This window comes from Larimichthys crocea, chromosome XVI (genome assembly GCF_000972845.2).
Source record: "Larimichthys crocea isolate SSNF chromosome XVI, L_crocea_2.0, whole genome shotgun sequence".
NCBI lineage: Eukaryota > Metazoa > Chordata > Actinopteri > Sciaenidae > Larimichthys > Larimichthys crocea.
The window spans coordinates 12,490,918-12,511,077 of NC_040026.1; the positions used below are offsets into that span (position 1 = coordinate 12,490,918).

The 20,160-nt window shown below is 41.2% G+C and overlaps 1 protein-coding gene and 1 long non-coding RNA gene across 3 annotated transcripts in view; one reads left to right on the forward strand and one right to left on the reverse strand.

The window, feature by feature from the left end:
• arhgap22b (Rho GTPase activating protein 22b) overlaps positions 1-20,160 on the reverse strand; it is a 33,246-nt gene that overhangs the window by 3,669 nt on the left and 9,417 nt on the right. Inside the window, exons 3-4 of one of the 2 annotated variants that reach the window (XM_019253249.2) lie at positions 15,119-15,206; positions 4,172-4,300 (exon numbers count right to left, since the gene is read on the reverse strand). In XM_019253249.2, coding sequence (XP_019108794.2) covers positions 4,172-4,300; positions 15,119-15,206 — 217 coding nt within the window. Of the gene's footprint in view, positions 1-4,171; positions 4,301-8,982; positions 9,742-15,118; positions 15,207-20,160 lie in introns of those variants that run through there. The other variant, XM_019253250.2, reaches the window with a different exon arrangement.
• LOC113747821 (uncharacterized) lies at positions 1,276-4,895 on the forward strand. Its single transcript, XR_003463914.1, has 3 exons — positions 1,276-1,750; positions 4,151-4,321; positions 4,616-4,895. It is a non-coding gene; the product is annotated as an uncharacterized LOC113747821 (long non-coding RNA).

Genomic DNA, 20,160 nt, shown 5'->3' on the forward strand with positions numbered 1-20,160 from the left:
GGTCCATCAAATTGTTTATTCATACATCCACTAGAAGCACTGTGGGTACTATACTGGATACACAGAGGTATCTTAAAATGATATTTTAGACATATTTAATGTGCATAAAATGTAGAGATAATGTTTGTTACACATGTGAGCCAATGTGACTAATGTAAAGTGATGTTTAATGTGTCTTTGCAATACATTTTACATTACAAGCAGGCAATAATGACAAGGAATGCAGCAAAGGTTACATAAAAAGCAATATTGTGTAACTTTTCTACCATAAAAATAACTTGATTTTAAATCACAATTACATAAAATCAGGTAAATGGTCACTCTCATTCCCACTCGAAACCTGTTCTTGCTCCAGGTATGATCACCCACAACAAGCGTGTAAGGCTTAAAATCACACACCACCAAATATTTGATTGATTTTGGTGAAAGTGGATCATATTTTATGGAGAAAATGTCTTCAGGTTTACCCTCTTATGTCTTCCAGCTGCTGCACATCAACTCTGTGATTTACAGAGTAACGTAAACTGCTACGAACTGCAGCTGCCGTTAGCGAATGTTAGCTCTGTTTGTTAGCCGTGCTGCCAGGACTGTGAGCTCAGAGCACCAGGGGAGCATTAGTGTTCGTAATACAGGTGTTTTGGCTCAGCAGCCTCTATGCACATGATGACAAAGGCGAAAAGACCGAAGAGGATGTCGATGGAGGGAGATAAGAAGGAAACTGAAAACGTGACTGAACAAGAAGCCACTGGACAAGAGTAAATATAGGACTGACTTTTAGTCGTTGGCAAGAGCTTGGTGGAATAAAATGCTGGAAGACAGACGCTGAGCTTGGCTTCTTGCTGTTGGACTAGTAATATTAGCTGGCTGCCATGTCTCGTGTTGTTGCACTTGACTGATGTTTGGCTGTTAGCAAAGCACAATGACATAAATAACTCAAGACCTCGCAAAGACAAATGAAATTAACTCGTTATCCCGAGAAAACGGAGGGAAGAAATAGATCTACAGTAAATGCATGACTGCTTCAGGCTTCAGTACATATCACAGTGGTATCAACAAAAATACCAATTCTTACATAATGTTGCTTTAATACATTTTAAAGTTGATTAAAAAAAATAGTTGAATCTTAAATGTGTGAGTTCAAGTTGGAACAAAGCCTCCTGTACTGTAAATCATTTATTATTGACCCACAAAACAATATTTTTTAAATATCTTGGAAACTAAAAAGAAAAATAAATATGTAAACTGTTTAACAAAGGCAAACCTCTTCATAGGTAATCACTGTTAAAAGCAGCGTGAATGACTGCACAGTGATGGTTTAACCTGGTTAATTGGCTAATGGATCTCTGTTGATTGTTACCTGCTGATTGGCTGCAGCAGTCGCAGCTGGTTGACAGCTCGCAGTAGTCGTAGTAATTGACGGAGCAGGAGCTGCACAGCAGCAGAGAGCGTCTCTCATACACCCCAAAGCCACATTTCACCAAAGCCATCCATTCCGGTTCAGGCATTTGACTCCACTGCTGGATTAATCCTTCATCTACAAACTGGTGTGAAGCCAGCGAGCGAGCTTCAGGTTGGAGGAGTACAGACAAACAGCAGCTGACTGGGGGTCAGTGTGCTGTGACCGCGGTGCTGCTGTTAACGACGGGTCTATAAGTTGGCGACAGATCTATTCTGGACCGAGAAGTGAGAGACAAACCGACCCCCCCTCCTTTACTTTGTGAATCTGAGAGGGAGGCACAGCCAGCATTGGGTAACCTCACATTACCACCACCCTTCTTACTAACTGTACATTAATGTTGCTAATTTTTCCTGAAAATTCCTCTGAGAGGAAAGTTATTACATCTGTGTACAGGGTTGTAGATAGGATTTAGGGGGCCGCACGCAGCCTTGTCCCACACCACCCCTCCATAAGGGTAAAATCATAATTAAAGGACCAGCACGACCTGTTAAGAGCCTTAATTTGTCCGTTCTGGTCTCATGTAGAAACACAGTGGTCTCAATGGAACAGCATCTGTAGATATTAAAGACTCATCCTAAGGTATCAAAAATAGAAGATTTTTCATGGGTATACGCTAATAAAAACATTGTTAGAATTATGTGTTGATCATTTCTGTGATATTCTGTAAATAGAGCCCACTTAATCTGAAACGCTGGACCTTTAACTGAACACAATTTATTTGCCTTTTTCTTGGTTTAAAGCGAATGCTCTTTTAAAAGCAGAATAGCGTGAAATAACACTTTACAGTACTGACCAAATTAAGCAGCCTTAGGCAAAGTTGGGCCACCAGGGGGCGGAAAAGACATTAACAGGCGCAAAATATTGCTATATAAATTTGACATGCAGCCTTGCATTCAAGTTACAGTGCTAGCTTCCAATACGTATTACATTTAAGAAAAGAAATCTTTGAAAAATTCAAAGTATCTTACTTGTATGACACAAGAAAAATATAAATGTGTGTATGAATTATATGTTTAATGATGATATACAGTATTACATTACTGACCATTTAGATTAAGAAATACAGTCAACCTATAAAAAATGTGCAGTGGATAAAATCAGATGGTCCAGATGGTCAGAAGAGTCTTTGAGAATTCAGTCAACACCTTCAGAACAGCATTAAGTGTTGTTAAACAACCTTCTAGGTTTTTTACAGTTTGCTTTTTAGGAAATTAGATACTTAGCTTAGTGAATGTAATGTAATGTTGTTTTTTACATGGGAGGTACAAACTCTTATTTACAACTGATTAAATATTCTGTAATACAAAAACAGTTAATTAAAAGAGGCTTAAACTTTAGACACGACTACAGAGTTGGATGATATTTCCTGGGTTTAGCAGTGTAGCAGTCATTTCATTGAGTGTTAATGCAAAAATTCCTGTTACTTTAGAGATCAGTTCACTGCTTGGAGTTCTGTTACTCTATTTATTAGTTAGTCGCCCAGCAGAACATCAGCTTAATTACAGTTTTCTGCCTTGGTCTAATAAAACTAATGGATCAAAACTAAAGATGAAATAGTAATCATTCAGTTGTAGCTCTAGTAGCTGACATGTGTTCCCACACTGCTCACTGAGCTTAAACCTGGCTGATTAAAAATGAAGTTTAAAACGAGACCAGTGATGTCATACACTGTATCATCTGTGTGTTATTCTACATTTGTCAGCCTATTAATATAACACTTCTATGTAACCCAACACTGGGCTGTTCAGCTGCTCCTTATGTCCCAGTTCACACCCAGGCAGGCCCTGGCTATATTTCTGGCCTCCCGTCAAGTGCACTAGTTAGACAGGCAGACGAGAGCAGACAGGGTGAGAATTAACCACAGGCTTATTGCTGCGTGGAGAGGTCTTTTTAAGAGTACAGGAACCTCAGTTGACTGGATTCACAGGCTTCACAGCGCATTCATGCTCTGCTGATCCTTTGCAGTTTATTACCCACCACAGGAAGACGCCCTGTCCTCTATCTTTGAATTACACTGAACTGGAATAGTTTGACAGCAAACTGATCACATTTCTCCAGTCAGGTAGAGTATTTGGGCACCAGGAATAGGGTGAGAATTAACTGCAGGCTACAAAAATGAGACACAGTAGGGGTAGGTGATACTTTTCATGCCTGGGCTCAAGTTTGTAACTCACACAGTACGATATAGACACACCAGAGGGGTGGACGGTAGGCTTTTCCAATCTCAGCAGTAATTTCTTGTTGCGAGATCTCTGGAGCCTACAGGGAAAGGAAATGAGGACTTCCTGGCTTAGGACTGTGCTTGGACAGATTTACCTCTGTCCTTTTAATAATTATTGGCAAAGAAATGTGAATAAAATATTATTAGACCAACAGAATCTGTCTTTTCAGGGTTGTTTGCTCAGGTTTCCTGCAGCCAACAGTTTGCATTACAACAGCCTTGAGATTTAATTGTCGCCCATTCCTTCGTGGTCAGACGTGTTCAAGGATGAAAACCCGTCTTTTTTTTTCTTTCTTTTTTTTTAAGATTTTTTTTTTCAAGCTTTTTTTATTTGATAGAGACAGCTGAGAGACAGGGGAATGACATGCAGCAACAGATCAGATTCGAACCCTGGGCTGCTGTACATGGGGCGGATGCTCTACCAACTGAGCTCTTTGTTATCAAAAGTGATCGTGTTTCTTGTGTTTCAGTTCAAAGGTTTTAGGCTTTACCTCCTCCAAACGGCGCCCAGATGACCCGCCGTATGGCCTTGACCCAGTCATCCATGTCTGTCTGGGAGTTTGCCATGAGCAGGAAGGATTCATGGCTGATGGGTGCCCGGTCCTTCTCTCCTGTTCCACCTATAATGACAAAATGTAATGGTGAGTTCACCCACTAATCCAGTGGTATATCGATTAGTAGACATAAATTGTAGTTTTTCCATACATCATCTATAAACCATTTTCCATATTCCTTAGATCCTAATTTTTACTGCAGACTGTACAGTAAGCTTCAATGTCAGGCACCTTATTAGCAGGGTGGTGTTAAAACATGGTACTCTGCACATCTTCAGCATTAAAATGCAGCTGAATCAGGTGCTTCTCCGTACAAGGACAGCAAATTCAACAATCGACAGATTGGGCAAACAGAATTTGTGTTTTTGTATTTGCTAACAGGTTTCCACTGTGGCAGCTAATTTGAGTTCTTGCCAGCACGCTGATATTGAGCCGTGGCTGTCCAGGCTGGTGAAGACAGACCTTGAGGCAGTAGGTAGTTTTCACAAAAAGACAATAAAAAAAAGGCAGCAGTGCGAGAAGAATGAATCAATAGGCCTCTAAGTTAGATATGTGCACAGTCAAGTCGGGACATGAAGCAAGATAACAGAGAGCACATCCCAAAATGAGTCTGTCTATAACTCATAATGATGAACATCAGAGATTTTGTATTTTGGGTGTGTTTGTTTTTTGTTGGAAATATGACGTTTCCCTCATATCCCTGGGTGCAAACAGCAAAAGGCATGAATAAAAAATATTAAATATTTACAAGTTTAAAGATTTCTCAGAAAAATACAGCAAATATAAAAAGATATTCAGTGTAGATCCTACATTATTATTTAATTATTTAAATTACTCCACAAACTGGTGTCTGGATCTAGTCCAACAATGTTGTTGAACTACGACATGAAAAAAAAGCTTTAAAGAGATGTTTAGGGTTAAAACCAACATGCTATGAAGACTTCTAGCCACTAGATGGCACCATTGTCCTGCTATGCATTCTCTATATTTGGGTATAACCCTACTGTCCTCTAATAGTGCCACTAGTTTACACTTAATTTAAGACATTTAACTGGTTGACACCAGAGCAGCTTTCACTGAGCTCACAGCTGCCTATCAACATATGAAACAAAATATTTCATCGACACTCGAGTTAAAATGCATAATGAGTGACGTGAAGTTGAGCTAAGAATGCTGGACTTCAGGACACAGTGCGAAACATGATTAACCGCTGCATTAAAAACCACATTAACGCCACAGACAGCTAATCCATCAGTTATTTTTTGTGTCTTTTCGGCTCCTTGTTTAAATATTCTGTAAAATATATCATCTGTTTCCCGTTTGTGTGAGCCATTAGTGTTGGATGGTGTTGCCACAGTCACAGTCATTGTTGTCACAGTCATTTAGCTGTAAGGAGGGAATCCAAATATAAACAGCAGTGCAATAAAGCTAAGTGCCATTGTCGTCCAGCTTTGCAAACTCACACCGTCATGATGAACAACACACTGTGGTCTGTCTTCAGATGTGCTCCACTGCCTTGGAAGTAAGGAACTGACAATTATTTTATACTCTGCCCTCATTAATACAAACGCACAGTGTGTGTGTGTGCATGAATAATATAATAATAATAAAAAGAGTGCTTCAATTTGCCCTGCAGAAAAGAAGCAAATTAAAAGGCTGATTAAAAATATAGAGAGGAGACTCATTAAGGAGCGTAACCACATACTTCTTTTATAAGACACACACACACATTCAAAATCAATCCCAACATAGCCGACAGACACCAAAACTATTGGAAAATCAGAGCCTGGATGAATGAGAAGTACAGAGACCCCTTTAGGAGCTAATTAAAGATAACACTGACTGCAGGGATTACAGAGACGTTGAGTTTTCCTCTTAAAGTCTCGTGGACGAATGTGATCTCCATCAGAGAGAGGCTGACATTTGAGCCGTGACACAGTTGAATGTTTACAGTCTGTGTGCGTACAGCTTTTGCCTTTAGTGTCTGACATTTAAGAACCAAAGCTATAATTCTTCAAGATTTTTTAAACTTGAGTTAAATGTCAGACTACTTATAGAAGCTGTTGAATGGGAGACAGGAAAGAGAACAGGTATTTCTCCTAGTGCTGAAAACCTTTCCGATGTCAACGTGTCAAGTTTATTAACCTGTACTCAACCTGAGAGACCAGGAGATGTGAGGCACCTTTGAACATGAACGAGATCAGTGTATGTCACTTCCACTTTTATCTGTTCTCAGTCAGCTGATTTATAGTAGGGTACAGTAAGTTAGTGAACTGGCAAAGAGTAACTAGTAGGCTCATTTTTACTGACACCACCAGCCCCTGTGCCAAGCTAACAGGTCTCTCTAACATTACTGACTGCACATATCAACCTACTGAGTGTTATTGGAATAAGTAACTGTAATTACTACAGTGTCATTAGCTGAGGAAAAAGCCACCATGAAAATAATAATGGACAAATACATTTAAAAATTAGGCCTTCCTGTAGGCCTTTTCCACAGGAACATGTAGAAAGGAATAATTAATAGAGAAATATGCTTATTAGCTTTATTGCCAAGAGTTGGAGGAAAAGATCAATTCCTACTTGTCTCATATCTTTAGCATAAAGACTATAAGCAGTGGGAAAAGGCCTGGCCAAGAAATAGTGCAGTCCTGACGAGGTGATGTGCTGACGAACTGTCGATTTTACTCGAACATATCAGTGAGATAACGCGAAACAAGTGAGTTTCATGTCAGATTCAGATCATTATTTTGTCTGTTACCATGGTCACTGTGTCAGTCTATGTGATTGTATAGTCATAAATTCTTGCCACGACTTGGTCCCAAACCAATCACAGCTTGCCATCTTTTGCAACACGCATGATGCCACTAGGAAGGAGGTGCTAGGGACCTTCTTCTGGGATCGATGTAAGCAAACAATAGTGGTGAAAAAACAACGGTGCTCTTTCCTGTTTCATAGTTCCACCTTGCAACATCAAGAGTGCAAGTTTGCTCTGCTGGTATTGGACAACGTCACAGAAATTTAAAATCTTTGCGCGTGGTGTCCCAGATTGGCTGTCGTCCACTAAAATACACTGCTGAAACAATAAATTGTCTCACTGAATGCCCATTTTGGTTCTAGACGCCTTACCTCTGCAGGCCGGCATTAGAGATGCTGATAGGACAACTTTTTTTTTTTTTTACCTTTGGGGGAGCCAGGCTAGCTACTTTCCCCTTTGTTTCCAGTTCTTATGCTAAGATAAGCTAATTTGTCTCCTGGCAGTCGTTTCCTCTCCAGCACACAAACATAAGAGTGGTATTGATCTTCTCATCTAACTCTTTGGCATATTTCCCAAAATGCTGAACAATTCCGTTTTAAAGTTGATTTAAAGACTCTTCACTTGTTTGTCAAAGTTCACCGTTTAGCATTAGCGGCTTCTTGAACGCACAAATTGATATTGGTATTCATTTTGGCTGAACCGCCGTGCAGAAAGCTGTGACCTCTCAGCAGATATACAGTGTCTCTAACCAGATTTCAGGCCAGGTCATGCAGTTCATACACTGCTGGTGTGTGTGTCTCCTCTATTAATAATGTGACTGATGATTGGGCACCATGAATTAGTTGGGGATTAACTTCATTTGACCTTGTTATTGGCATTTTGTATTTACCCATATAAATGGAAGACACATAACAACAGAGAGAATATTGTTACACAAAAGTTGCGGACCAGTGCAGGTTCTACTAGCTCCTGTATGCACTACACGATGATGTTCCTGTACATGTTCAACCTCATGTTTGGTCAGCTCTCCTTTTGTGTGTCTGAGAAAATTCAAATGTTGTTGCTACTTTGTGGTGCCAGGGAACAGACAGGCAACATTTCGAGGACTTCCACTCAACATGCTGAACCCCCCCAACTCATGATTGATGAATACACACCACCTAATGATCATTAAGCTCATAAATCACTGTTTTTGATTAACAAAATAGAATTACAGCGTTGTCTAGGTGTGATTTGTTTTGCAGGACAGTGCAGGATAGCGCTAAAGCAGTGCAAGAAACAACAGGAAAGGAAGGGAACGAGTATGAAATCATAAAAAAAAATGCCTACACAATGTCAACCAGACTGAAGATACACACCTCCCAATGAACGCAGGAATACTAAACCACAACCACCTCACCTTACAGTCACTTTTTCATCCAGCATGCACTGCTGTGGACACAACAAGCTCCCACAGTACAGTAGGCACTGAACCACAGTCACACTGTATCATGAACCGTGTGCCGCTGACCCGTCAATCATGCAACTACAGTAACTGCCAAGAAAAGAAGTTATTAGCTGCAGTAATATCTGCAGTAAAGTCTCCTTCCTGCCTTGTTAGATACCAAGACCAAAGCAGGGGAAGGAGAGGTGGATGAAGGAAAAAAAGAGGAAGTTGTGAAGTTGTCAGAAAAGAGTTATTCAACCTAATACTTCACCTTTCTTTATGTTGTGTCAACAATTCATCCACTTTTACGTGAAATCAGTGAGTTACTGGAAAAAATCATTTTGCAGCAAATATTTGCTCAGAAATTCACTCTGTCTGTCTTTGTCTTGCTAATTCATAGAAAATCACAATACATGATCTATCTTACAAAAAAGCATGAACTAATAGGACAAAAAAAGCCCTGAATAAAGCAGTTGTTCTAAGTGTACTGTAAATCTGAGCTTCTATCAGTCTCAAAGCTATTCAAGCTCTAGTTAAAAATCTCCAGCATCTGTTTCCTGTTACCTTGGAGATGTTGTTTCTTCAGTCTGTCCGGCTTGCAGCAGACCGGCCCCATGTCTGAGTGTACGGTGCAGGCTGGAGCTGGGACTGGCTCTGGCCTAAAGCTCCAGCATGAAGCGGCTTCTCCGTCACCACCGAGTCCGCTTGGAAACAGATCAGTACGCAGGTAGCACTCACGGCCAGAACCTGCCAGTGAGGCATGCTCAATGCCAGCAGAAACAAAACCCGTCAAACGGGTCCTGCTACTTGCCCTTCACTCATTTATTCTGTCCATTCATTCACTCTTTTCTCCCCCCCCCTCCGTTTCTTTCATTCAGCCGCATGGGCAGCAGGTCCGTTCCCTCAGCACCCCTGGGGAGAGGCAAATCCCTGAGGAGGAGTGTAACAAGGCTCTCTCTCTCGCTTTCTGTCCTTCCCTCTCTTTCTCCCTGAGTGTGTGTGTGTGCGCAGTAGCAGGATGGGCTGTCCTCCAATCTTTGCCAAACAAACTTGTACACACACAGAGAAAGCAGACAATGCCAATCAATCCCTGAGATATAGACAGTACAGACAGTACAGACTTTGGATTCTTCCTTGAGTCAGACTGAACTGTAGATACTGTGCAGAATCTATGTTGCCACTTTCTCTCACTGATTGTTATAAGCAAGAAGTGATTCAACCTCTGACTTCATGAAAAATGTTCCATTCGATGTTCCAAGTGCCTCTGACATCATGTGGTTCACAGGAAGTGTGTGTGTAACTGTCTATTCCTTGAAAATGCCACCGCCAAGCTAGGACAGGCATGCAGATGATGCATGCTTTGTATTCTTCATTACGGGAACTTCATTTCAAAACTTTTTTTCTTCATAAATACAGAATGAGATGGTTAAATGTTAAAGAAAAGTGTGCTAGCTTCATTTAAACTAATTAATAAACACAGAAATAACTTTCTGAATAACCAAACAGAAGCAGCAGCTGCTACAGGTTGTAATTTGTTCCCGTTAAATACATTACAGTGGAAGTGTACCTAGTTATTTTTAGCAAACGCAACATTGCAACATATATACATATCATTTCCCAAGGTTCAAGAGAAGTCATGACGACCCTGCTTTCTCTGTTTGATTGACATGTAATCTCATGGAAGTCACAATGATTGCTTAGCAACAAAGATGGAGTCTTAATTAAATCCCGAACAACATCACATAATATGACTACTGAGATATTAGTTATTTACATTCCTATACTGTAAGAGTCTTACTGAATCCAACATATACACGTTGGTATGTGATTTTTGGTCTAGTGTAACATTTTCACTCAGTGTATACATTCCTGGAATTTGTTGTATTTACAGTACCGTATGTTTATCATTCCACTGACCCATATTTAGAGTGAAAGCATGACTGACATTGACTGGTATTTAGTCTAATTTCTGCCACCAGGAGAAAGCAGTTTCTTCAAACGCAGTTTGAGTTAGTGCAGCTTCAAGATGAGCAGCAGATTATTTCTATGTTTCTTGTCCAAAAAGTAACAATTTCAGAACCACTTATGTGATTTAGAACGTTTCTTTTGGTGAATTAAGAAGTCCCCAACTGCTGCAGTTGGGACATGCCAAGGGAAATAAGTTAAAATCCCAATGAAATGTAACGCTGTGACCTAGTGTTAGTTCTGCCTTCTAGTAAACACAGCCAGACATGGGATCGAACACAACCTTTGAAAGCAGTGGTGGTCAGTCAGACAGAGAGTATAGTAGCCTACAAAGGTGGTTTTCTTCCTAGGTTTTGCTCCTGGCATTTCAAGACTGAGTCAATTCAGTTAGCTACATGGCTGACCGATCTATTGACAGATGGTTCGCTACTTAGCAATGTTTCCATCAGGAAGGTCTGTTAATCACCTCAGCACTGTAATGTTATTCCCTTTTTGCGATGCTTAAACCCAGTCGGGTCCATGGTATCAAACCATGTCCTTTGAACAAAAGAATCTCAATGTAAGAGTTTCTTTTAAAACTTTGTATTTGTTCCCATACATGCAAAACAAGACTAAAAATCAGACTCAATGAGGATTTAGCGCAAAGATCTATCTGACACTGCTCAGAAATCATGTTCACGGACAAAGTAATGTGTTAAACTTCATGACGTTTGCTGACTTCCTTCCTTGGCTTGACTTCCATGTTTTCCCAGAAGTTATAGCAACTAGGGGGTAACGGACATGACGCCATTGACAAGCTACCAAATGAAACACACCGTTAAGATAAAACTTCTCTGGGTTTGAACATTGTTGAAAACGATTGAGATACACTAAGTATACAATCCAGCAAAAGGTCTAGTTGTTTTTAGACATTTTAATGTGGAAATGTTAAATATTATACATTTAACATTAACGTGAGTTAATGTTACAGAGGTACAGTAAAGGTAACGGTACCCATGTGGACTCTGACGTGGGTTTGTCGTTGCTTCTTGGTCATTGACCTTTCTTAGACAGTGAAAAATCCTGTGCGTGTTTGTGCACGCATGGACGGTATGCAAGTGTGTGGGCTGGCTTAAACCGCCTAGTCCACAATAACGAATTACCAGAAGCTGTCACGTTTGCACAGGCACAAGTGTGTTTTGTGTGTGTGTGTGTGTGTGCTGTTTTCCAGATGGCTTAATTGCTTCACGCTACCACAACAGAGAGCTTATAGCCTTGAGTCAGCCGTTAAATACAAAGAATATTTTAAAATATCCACTTATTTGCCCCTTTCCGTCGTGCCTACGGGCTTTGAGTCGAGCTCAATTGAGGCTTTGGGCTCATGACTGTTGAATCGGCTTTGTTTGGGTAAACTGCTCGCTCTGTCTGGAGTACATACAGATAAAAAAACCATGGTGGGAGTCCAAATTTTTAATTGCTTGCATGCTAGACTACTGCTGTTATTCCACTCAAATGCCAAGAGGAAATTACAAGGAGGAGCAGGTTGAGTTTTGTGTTTCTTTTGCTTCCACTGAGAAGCATTCAGGAAAGAGCTGGACTGTGGTACCGCTGGATAAATGTACAGATGGACATTCTGATTCTGGTTATGACCCTGCGATTGTATGCCTGTAAGACATTCGTATTGAATGATGATTTCACGCTTTTCAATCCGTGAAAACATTCAATCGCTGATTATTTTCGAGCAGTCGGGATACTTTCCCATGATGTCATGATGTCAATTTATGAGAAAGTGTCCTTTCTCATGAATAAACTGCAATGCAGTATGCACAGGGAGCTTTTAACACTCACAGCATTAAACAATGTATGTGTGTGTGTGTGTGTGTGTGTGTGTGTGTGTGTGTGTGTGTGTGTGTGATTTCTTCAGTATCTTGCAGCTGTTATCGGTCTTGTATCTACCTTTTGCAACAGGGCTGGGTACTCCATATCTTCACAATAAACATGACCAGTGGATTTACCCCGTGGCTGGACTCACATGCACACACGCACACACACACACACACACACACACACAATCTAACAAAAACAAAGTCCATCAGTCAATGACATGACCCAGATGAACAGCCAAAGTCCCTGGGCTCCTTTGAAGGGCAAGTCTACTATTACATTGGACAAAGGAGCGCTGAAAGTGAGAAAAACCCTGTGGCTTCATTTCTGGGCTGGTCTGACCTCAAATTGAGCGTTTATCAGTCTGGGTCCAATCTGTGATCTGTAATGTGTGGTTTTCTACCATTTGTATAGCACCAAAGGCAAAGCAACTACCACTCATGATCCTCTGTTAAAGATGTATATATAGTGCGCTTCACAAAAAAAGGAAATTAAGAGCTTTTCTAGTGGCAGTAGTGTTTCAGATCTTCTGGAGATGAATAAATGGCCAATGCCAAGGAAAAGAACAAATCCTCTCACCAGTTAGTGTTCAGAGGGAACTCAAACACCATCTTATCCCTTTAATTCATTTGTACCTTTGCGAATGCAAGAAGCTCAGAGTGAACCACAACCTCCAAAACCAGCGGTGGTCAGTCTGGCAGGGAGTACAGTAGCCTAGAAGGTGGTTTTCTTGTTGGGTTTGACTCATGGCATCCCAGGGCTGAATCAGTTTGGTTAGCTACACGGCTGACTAAGCAAACAACAGTTAGCCATTCACTACTTAACAATCTTTCCATCAGAAAAGTCTGTAAATCGTCTCTGTACCTTATTCCCTGTTGGTCTCAGAGGGGATGCTTGAACTCGGACCAATTCTGTTGCTTGCTAACGGCAGATTGAGTTAGCAGCAATTAATTATCGGTTAGCTACTTTAGCAAGTAGTTACACTAAAGCTATCTAAAGCTAAAGCTTCAATTCATGCGCCATTTGTTGCTCAGACCGTTTTACAATACAACAACATGATTGTCAAAATAGTGGTATCTTGCAAAAATAAAACGTCTTGCTGAAAGAGAGATGCACAGGATGAGCTGGGATGAGATCCTGTGTTTATTAAAGGACTTGTGTACAAGGACTCATCAAAGAACCCTTGCGAAACACTCTCCTCCATTATCAGTGATGGTTGAGACGTGGCAGTTTTTTTTTCAGCTGCCAACAATACAGACTTGCTATAGTCTTTGCTCTCCTTTTAAGGAGTGAACAAAGGATTGTGTAACAGAGCATCAGTCCTTATTGAGCTCATGGCTGATTATTGTATCACAGTTCATCAGGTGATTTTTATTTATTTTTAACCAACAGACTTGGTTTGTTTAGTAAAAAACGTCTTCTGTCGTGGCTGCCAAAATGCCTGGACAGCGTAATGACTGTTTTAAAATCCACTGTGAAGCATTGCTTTTAACACAATGTGAAGTCTGAAATCTGTTCACTCTATTCATTTCTTACAACAGGAGAGAATAAAACCTTCGTCACTCTAAGCCGATTACAGAGTGGAGAAAGAGAAAAGTAACTCGTGTTTCTCCCCAAGGAGCCGACAAATCTCATAAACTGAAGATCTTGTCAGTGTTGGGAAGGAAAAGAGGAAGACTGTAACTGGTACAGATTGATTTGGATCATAGTGAAATCCAATCTGACTCTCACTGTTGATATAAAACTCTTCATTCAAATGAATTGCATTAGATAAGTCTAGTTAAAAACACGTCTCCCGATGTCGAGCATTTCTGCTGACCCGTCTCCTTCTCTTCGTCCGACCCGTCTCTTTGCATCATCCACCTGACTGCTTTCCTCTCTGGCTGCCTGCATGTCTACCGCCCTTTCCCTCCCTCCCTTCTTCCCTCCCATCTCGTCTCTCGGGGTGCTGGCCTGCAGGCCCGTCCTTAGAAACTCATTGGGGTTCTCACCCCTCTGCTATGTTGACTGGCCATAAACAAAACACACAGTGACTCACAAGCCTGTCGGCCATTCTAAACACAAAGAAAGACCTCTGAGCAAACACTCCCAGAATGACAGAGTGATATAGGGAGCCAGAAGGACAGACTATGCGACCGCTGGAGCCTCAGCTTGCAGTTTGAATCGCAGAACTTGATTTTGAGGTTTAAACTTGTAGTTGCTGAAAAGCGGTGTCGTGGTAACGTGAAAACATCACATGTACGCACATACTAACTCACTTCTGACATCTCAAAGTAAGCGTTGATTGATTGAGTAAAAACTTTAAAGGCTACGCGAGGTCGATCTAAACAGACTGTTAAGCACACCATGTGAAGCATGACGTCTCACTAACAGTCCTGACATCTGCTGGCGTGGAGCAGCTTGAGATGATGGAGAGGCCAATTTGTTTTCTATTTATTTTATGGTACTTTTTTCTTTATGTTGCTAGAAATGTAATATTGGTTCCTGACATGTCATCAGCTCTGAGGTCATGCGATGTGACCACTACAGCAACTGAGCCTTGGATAACAGCACCATCTGCTGTCTGGAGAGAGAAAAGCAACCAGAAAATGAAAATTTACACTGGTGTTTTTAAAAGTTTTTCGACTCTTTCAATGAGTATTCTTTATGTAAGAGGCACACCTCTTCTATACTAGCTAGAATTCCTCTTCATTGTTGCATTTCTCTGTTTTTTGGACCACATATGTCACATGCAAAGTAGTGTAAAACTCATTTATAGGCCACATATCCTCAAATACACCAAATAGTAATATGGAAGCACTCAAATATATGCTGTAGTCATTCAAGTAAAGATGGAAGTAAAGGTGGTTGGAGGAGCTAGTGGAGATCTCACCTGGTACAATCTCAAAAAGGTGTCTTCCTGGTTCATCCGGATTGGCTGTGAGCTCGTTGACTTGGCATGACTGCAAAGGTATACAGCCCTTAAAGAGAGAGAGAGAGAGAGCATTCAAATATTGGGATAAAATAGATGCACTTTCTTTCTTTCTTTCTTTCTTTCTTTCTTTCTTTCTTTCTTTCCTTTAAACCCTTGTCTTGTCTGAATAAATCAGATTTTTTATTCAGTCAATCCACCGGATGCTGTTTTCTTCCAGCTTATAAGCCACTAAGAAGATTTACTACCATCTGATATGTTCAACATTTTATCCGCAACAAATTTTATGAGCTCATCTGTGACTTAAATGTCTCATCCCTGAGAGATCGCGACGCAGGATGGTGATGCGTAGAATACAAATGAATGAACGTGTACCATGTAGAGCACAGATGCATAGCTACAGTTTGATTAATAGAAAATAATCACAGTTTAAACCATAATCAAAGTTATAATTACATATTTTTCTCATGTTCAGATGTAAAATCAGTCTTTCCTTTGACCAGGTGCCCTTCCATCATCCCTTCTTCCTTTTCTCCTCCTGGTCTCCTTGCTCTTTCCCTCTTCCCTCCACTCTTAACCCCTCTAAAATTTTAAGCAGCCTCTCCTGTGATTGAACAGGGACCCACACACAGATTATCAGAATACATTATCCAGATCAATACCCATTTAGCCCCGAGAACAGAGGCCAAAGTGAGCTGTGAAGGGATGCCAGCATCTGTGGGTCGGCCCACGTTAATCTTCGCACTGGCATCCTCCATCAAACGGGGAGAGGAGTCTGCCAAAGCGCTTCAACCAGAGGGCCGGGTTGTCGCCAACATTAGTCACCATGGCAACAAATGGAAGGAGGGGTGGGAGATGGATGGAGCACAGGGGCAGGGCAGGAACCGAAGGGGGTGGGGGCGGGAGTGCTCCCAGGGGTGCTATGTGCTCGGAATAACATGAGTAGCTGGCCAGGGATGAATGAATAAGAAAAGGCAACACGTCACCCGATAACACAAATCACACGGTCAAGCAGTGTAAGCTGAAAATGCAGGATAGATAAAGTTTGTCCTGTTCTAGTCTCACCTGGATGACGCTGACTTTAAAGTCACATTTTGTTGCAATCAGTATACAAACCAGGATGGCCTGGCATGCATGAGCCCTCGACCAGCCACAAACAGATGTGGACACGCCCGGTTTAACCTGGTTTGCACATAAATGCCAATCATCATCCCGAACCAGAACACCAGCCCGGGTCCCTGAAGACTCGTTCACACTTTGATCTCACGTTGGCAGCGTCCTCCACCGGTGCCACAAATATCACACAGTGTTATTGACTGGTTTTGTGCATAGGTCTTAAATTGAGGCATGAAGCAAGTCTTTCACCAGCTGTCCCCTCACATATAAACCTGTGCTGATACTGGAACACAGTCAAAGCAGCAGCAGTAAACCATTGACAAAACCTGATCATGTCAGACTTGATGTATGAGAAACTGCAACACTAATAGTTTGTAATGAACCTCCCAAAGGCTGTCCACGACCACAGATCTTGTGCTTTGTAGATCTGTTTATAGATCAAATGAAATAAAAGATCCCAGATTTCCATTTGGGATTTGGGTTTAAATATTCTTCCATCTTCTGTAACCACTTACCCATATCAGGGTCGTGGGGGTTGGAGCCAATCCCAGCTGGCATTGGGCGAGAGGCGGGGTACACCCTGGACACCAATTTAGATTTAAATATTTCACTCAAAATTATGAGTGTTAAACAAAGTTTAGGACAAATTTAAAGCTACTGTAATCCATGGTTTTTAATTAACAATATGAATGTGAAAGGAGGGCACTCACGGTGATCCACAGAGAGCTATCTACACTCCTTCCCAGCTCCTCGGAGCATTTTAGCCCCTTTTTAAGCTCATTAATTGAGTTTTACGGCCCACAACTTTACTGTTTCGGTTCAGTCTCGCTGCTCTAATCAAACTTGTTTAGAACCAAAGCAGGCAGCTGTTGTGACCACAAAAAAACAAAAAAAAAGCTGTGATAAACCCACCGTGCACTCCCTGACCACACAAGAAGAAGAGAATTTAACAGCAGGAGCTGATACACTGAAACAAAGCGTAAAAGGAGAGTGAAGTGACCAACTCCAAATTAATGCTAACGATGTTGCATCTTTGCTGTAAATATGCAACTGTAAGATATTTAACATAACTTTGTAAGGTGATAATATGTCAGTGCTGTGTTTAAACTTTGTGCTGCTGTTCTCACATGTAGAGACATTTCAGTGTCAACTCAAAACAATGTGCCACCCTTCAAAAAAAAAAATTCTTATAACTAAAACGTGTGCATGTTTCCACATCTGACTGCTGGAGTTGATATATGTGAGATTGAATAAAACGTGGGCCTTTTGGTATAAAGGAAGTGATGTGTTTTGTGTTTCTAGCTTCTTTTGTATTTGCAAAAAAAGAACTGAGTTGTTAAAATGAACTCCATCAACAGATAATTGATGGGATGATTGAAAAGACAGCACAGTCCACAGTGTTTGACTGACATTAACAGCGTTCAGCTACAAAGATGGATGAAAGTCAGCACTTTTTTTTCTTGGTTTGTGTGTGATGAGTTGCAGCTTGAAGACTCATTTTGTATTTGGAGCACTAATCACGCCCTCCTCACATCACCTCCTCCATCACCATGTGTTTGTCTCGGAGCCACAGAAATCCATTGTCCGATAACTGAAGTCTATTCGCCAAGTGGATTTATCCCCGCATGATGAAAAGGAAAATAAACCCTGTATAGATCCCACGTCAGTATTGTGTTCCCTTCAACCAATTATCACATCTTTTCAGCGTGGTAGGAGGGGGGCGGTGGTCCTGTTCTGGTGTACCCCTCCTCCCTTCCCTCATTACCCCCCTCTACTCCCAGCCTCGAATTTCCCATCGATTAGAAGATGAGAGGGAGAATAAGAGTGACACTTTCTCACACATCCTGCTCTCTGAGGGGGGGAGCAGAAGCGTGTGTGTGCATTCCTCTGAGTGTATATAAGTGTGTATATGTGTGTGTGTGTGTTCAGCCATGTGTGTGACTTGAATCCACTGGGAGTTGCGAATCAATATAGGCAGGATGAGTATTGGCGAGCTCTGATGAAAGACAAGTCTGTCAAAGGCTTCAGTCACTTCAGTCACCCTGCAGAGCGGAGTCTGCGAGGAGGAGAAGACGTCATTCTTGTGGATATAGTGCGTGTGTGAATGTGTGTGTGCGCTGACACACTGATAGACGGTGATGGCAGGCGGCTGCTGCCTACATTAAATAAACAGCAGTCACGCAGAGTGAAGACAGAAGAAATCAATAAAAGTGTCGAGATTTCAGCCAGGAATGTAAAGAGATGATTATTATGCTCTAAAGGCCATGTGTTCGTGTGTGTGTGTATGTCACAGACCTGCCCCCGCTGTCTTTTGTTGTTGGATTACATCATCGCCTCATGTTACGGCTATGTAAGCCTGTCAGCTGTTGACTGTCCATCCCAACATTGTTTGTATGACAGTGTGTGTGTATGTGTTTGAGAGAGGTCACACCAGGCCGGCTACTGTACTGCTCACGAACTCCTTCAATAAGAATCACGGGAAAATGTGAGTCAGCGCCTGGCCACAAAAGATGTCCCTCATCAGAGAAGCTATGGGATCGATTAAGGGTTTACTCTGTAAATATTTTTATGATGGTGCACTAATGGAGGAGGAAACCAGGCGTCTGCTGTTTGTACTAATGTACTAAAATGTCCTGTGAGCGTGGTGACTCATCATCAACACTGTGTATTTCCATCTGTTGTCACAAATAAAGCACGCACAGTAGTATTGTTGGTAGAGTTTACTTGTAGAACATTGCTGGTTTTATTTGTTGAGTCGAGAGTCTGTTTGCTTCAGGATCATTATGAGATGCACGTCATGGCTAATTAACTTTAACGCTTTTCATACTGAACAAGAATGAACAAAAGGACCTGATGTCTTCAGCTCCTGTCCATTAGGGAACTGCAGATGTGGACCATTGTCTGACATGGAATGGTTAAGTGTGACTTTTCTTTGTTTCTTACATTGTGCTGCCTATGGCCACTAGCAGGTAGACCCCATCAAGTTAAAACTGATGTTTAAGTGTTCTTATCACATATGCATAACCATATATATGTCATTTTGAGGTATTTTCAGGTATTCTTCATGGTGTCATCTCCTGGTAACACAATAAAAAGCGCTTCCTGTTTGATACAGTCTATGAGTGACTCTTAGGGCTGCTACATGCATCTATGGCCGGGCCTCACTGATTACTGTACAAAAGCAGAACTTTGTAACTTCATTTAGTGATTTTGGTGAAACTGGATCAAATTTATACAAAATATATTTGCTGCTCAGCTTTAACTCACTGATTTACAGAGTTTCCTGATAGACAGATAGTTTTAGCTTAACCACTTGCTCGGTCAGCAGTGTAGCTAACTGAACTGACTCAGCTCTGGGATGCCAGGAACCAAGCCTGGCGGGAAAGCACCATGTTCGTCTACTGCAGGGGCCTTCAACCTTTTTCAACCCAAGGACCCCTTGGACAAGAGACAAATAGAACAAGGACCTCCACATGTAACTTTTTTTTTTAAATGTGTCACATCTTAAACCTGGCTGATAATAACTTTCATATTTACTTTATTTAACTTTTATTTCACCTTATTAACCTATTTATATGCTGGGTTATTGGCCTATGTGTGCAGAAGATTAATAAAAAGTTCAACTATTATTGGTCATTAAATGCGTCTTTGGACATGTCCACTGATTCATCCACTGGAGTAAATGCAAATGCCTCCGCTGTTTGTAGTTTCTCATTATTATGACAACAATTGGGGCCCCCTGCAGTACCTCTGATGATCTCTTAGGGGTCATGGACCCCTGGTTGAACACAGCACACAAAAGATTTTTCCACCTCAGGAAAAGTGACACTGCAATTTTATACTTTAATTTGTTACCTATGAGTTCTTTATGTCTATAAAACATTATA